The sequence below is a fragment of the Suncus etruscus genome, chromosome 9 (genome assembly GCF_024139225.1).
Source record: "Suncus etruscus isolate mSunEtr1 chromosome 9, mSunEtr1.pri.cur, whole genome shotgun sequence".
Taxonomy (NCBI): Eukaryota; Metazoa; Chordata; class Mammalia; order Eulipotyphla; family Soricidae; genus Suncus; species Suncus etruscus.
The window spans coordinates 56,209,464-56,211,441 of record NC_064856.1 but is presented as its reverse complement, the minus strand read 5'-3'; the positions used below and the strand labels follow the sequence as shown (position 1 = coordinate 56,211,441).

Below are 1,978 nucleotides of genomic sequence, written 5' to 3'. Positions count from 1 at the left end.
CAGAATCTTACTACTTGTTTTTTCTTTTTAGACCACACCAAGCAGTACTCAGATGATACTACTGGCTCTGGCTCAAGGATAACTCCTAGTGGTTCTCGGGAAATCATATGGGATGCTGGGTATTGAACCAAGGTTGGCACCTCAATGCAAGACAAGTGCCTTATCCATTATATGATCTCTCTAGGCTCTACATTTTCTAATTTGATCAATTTTCTTAAGAGGTCAACTAGTGCCGTATTTATTTATTGTTTATCAAGGGACAGATCAATCTTCTATTCTCAATACAAAGTAACTTAATTTTTGTCCATTTTTTCTTGAACTTGTTTCTAGATTTAATAAGGCAGTGGTCTCAGCTCAGTGATGAATTTGCTACAATACATACCAAATATTCTGTTGGTATTATGCCAATCAAGACCCACCTAGAGAAAGTCTCTATTCTTGCTGCTGCCTGCCTGAAGACACTATTCTCCTTATGAAGAGCTGTAGGCCAGAATTTCACCATGGAACAGAGAAACTTGAGTGGGAGAGTCAGTGAGTTTGTGTTGCTGGGCTTCCCAGCTCCTTTTCCACTGCGGGCTCTATATTTTGCCCTTTCTCTGCTGGCCTATATATTGGTGCTGACTGAGAACACACTCATCATTATGGCAATTAAGAACCATTCCACCCTCCACAAACCCATGTACTTTTTTCTGGCTAATATGTCTTTCTTGGAGAACTGGTATGTCACTGTCACTATTCCCAAGATGCTAGCTGGCTTTATTGGAAACAAAGAGGGTCAAGGACAACTCATTTCCTTTGAAGGCTGCATGACACAGCTCTACTTTTTTCTGGGTCTAGGATGCACTGAGTGTGCACTTCTTGCTGTTATGGCCTATGATCGCTATGTGGCCATTTGCCATCCTCTCCACTATGCTGTTATCGTCAGTGGCCGACTCTGTGTGCAGCTGGCAGCTGGCTGCTGGACTGGAGGGTTTGGTATTTCCATGGTCAAAGTTTTTCTTATTTCTCGCCTCTCTTACTGTGGTCCCAACATCATCAATCACTTTTTCTGTGATGTCTCACCATTGCTCAACCTTTCATGTACTGACATGTCTACATCAGAGCTTACAGACTTTGTTCTAGCTATTTTTATCTTGCTGGGGCCACTCATTGTCATTGGGGCCTCCTACATGGCCATCGCTGGTGCAGTGATGCGTATCCCCTCTGTTTCTGGGCGTTATAAAGCCTTTTCCACCTGTGCCTCTCACCTCACTGTTGTGATCATTTTCTATGCAGCCAGTATCTTCATCTATGCCCGACCAAAGGCACTCTCAGCTTTTGATACCAATAAGCTGGTATCTGTGCTCTATGCTGTCATTGTACCATTACTCAACCCCATAATTTACTGCCTTCGCAACCAAGAAGTCAAAAGAGCCCTACGGCGTACTCTACACCTGGGCCAGGATACCAACCCTGCAAAAGGTGGTAGAGATGGTTAGAAGTGGAGGTTAATTCTTAGAAAATGCTTTTACACTTGGAGTATGTTTTCTCTGAACTTCTGTAGAAATCTTAGGGTGCAAATTAAGGAGAGGAGTTTTAGATACTCTACCAAGAACCCATTCAGAAGGAGCAAGAATGAAACACCAGCTAAGAGCTATATTTCTTGTGAGACAGAGTTATTAAATCAGTCTAGAAGATGGTCCCCTGTTGGTAGTTCTGACAGGTTCAGCCTCTCAGACTTTACTAGGGTCTGGAGACATCTTAAAAATCCCAGCTTTGGTGGCAGAATATTTGTCAATATATATAACAAAATCTTAAAATAAAAAAATGATTCAGAAATATCTGTATTGGTAATTTTATTTTTATTTATATACTATCCCTGGAAAATAACAAATGTTAACATTTGTCTGTTGTTTATTTTCCAGGAATAGTATATAAATATAGTTTATACATTGAATGGAATATTGTACAAAAATAAAAGTAACATAATTTAAATATC

At 40.4% G+C, this 1,978-nt stretch overlaps 1 protein-coding gene across 1 annotated transcript; it reads left to right on the top strand.

Moving 5' to 3' along the window:
* The first annotated feature begins 500 nt into the window (after positions 1-500).
* Positions 501-1,478, top strand: LOC126018182 (olfactory receptor 226). The gene has a single exon (XM_049780327.1). It carries the CDS (start codon positions 501-503, stop codon positions 1,476-1,478), a length of 978 nt encoding a protein of 325 aa, XP_049636284.1.
* The last annotated feature ends 500 nt before the right edge of the window (positions 1,479-1,978 follow it).

What these genes read in the sequence shown, in the direction of transcription:
- LOC126018182 (XM_049780327.1), top strand. Translation starts at nt 501, where the DNA reads ATGGAACAGAGAAACTTGAGTGGGAGAGTCAGTGAGTTTGTGTTGCTG.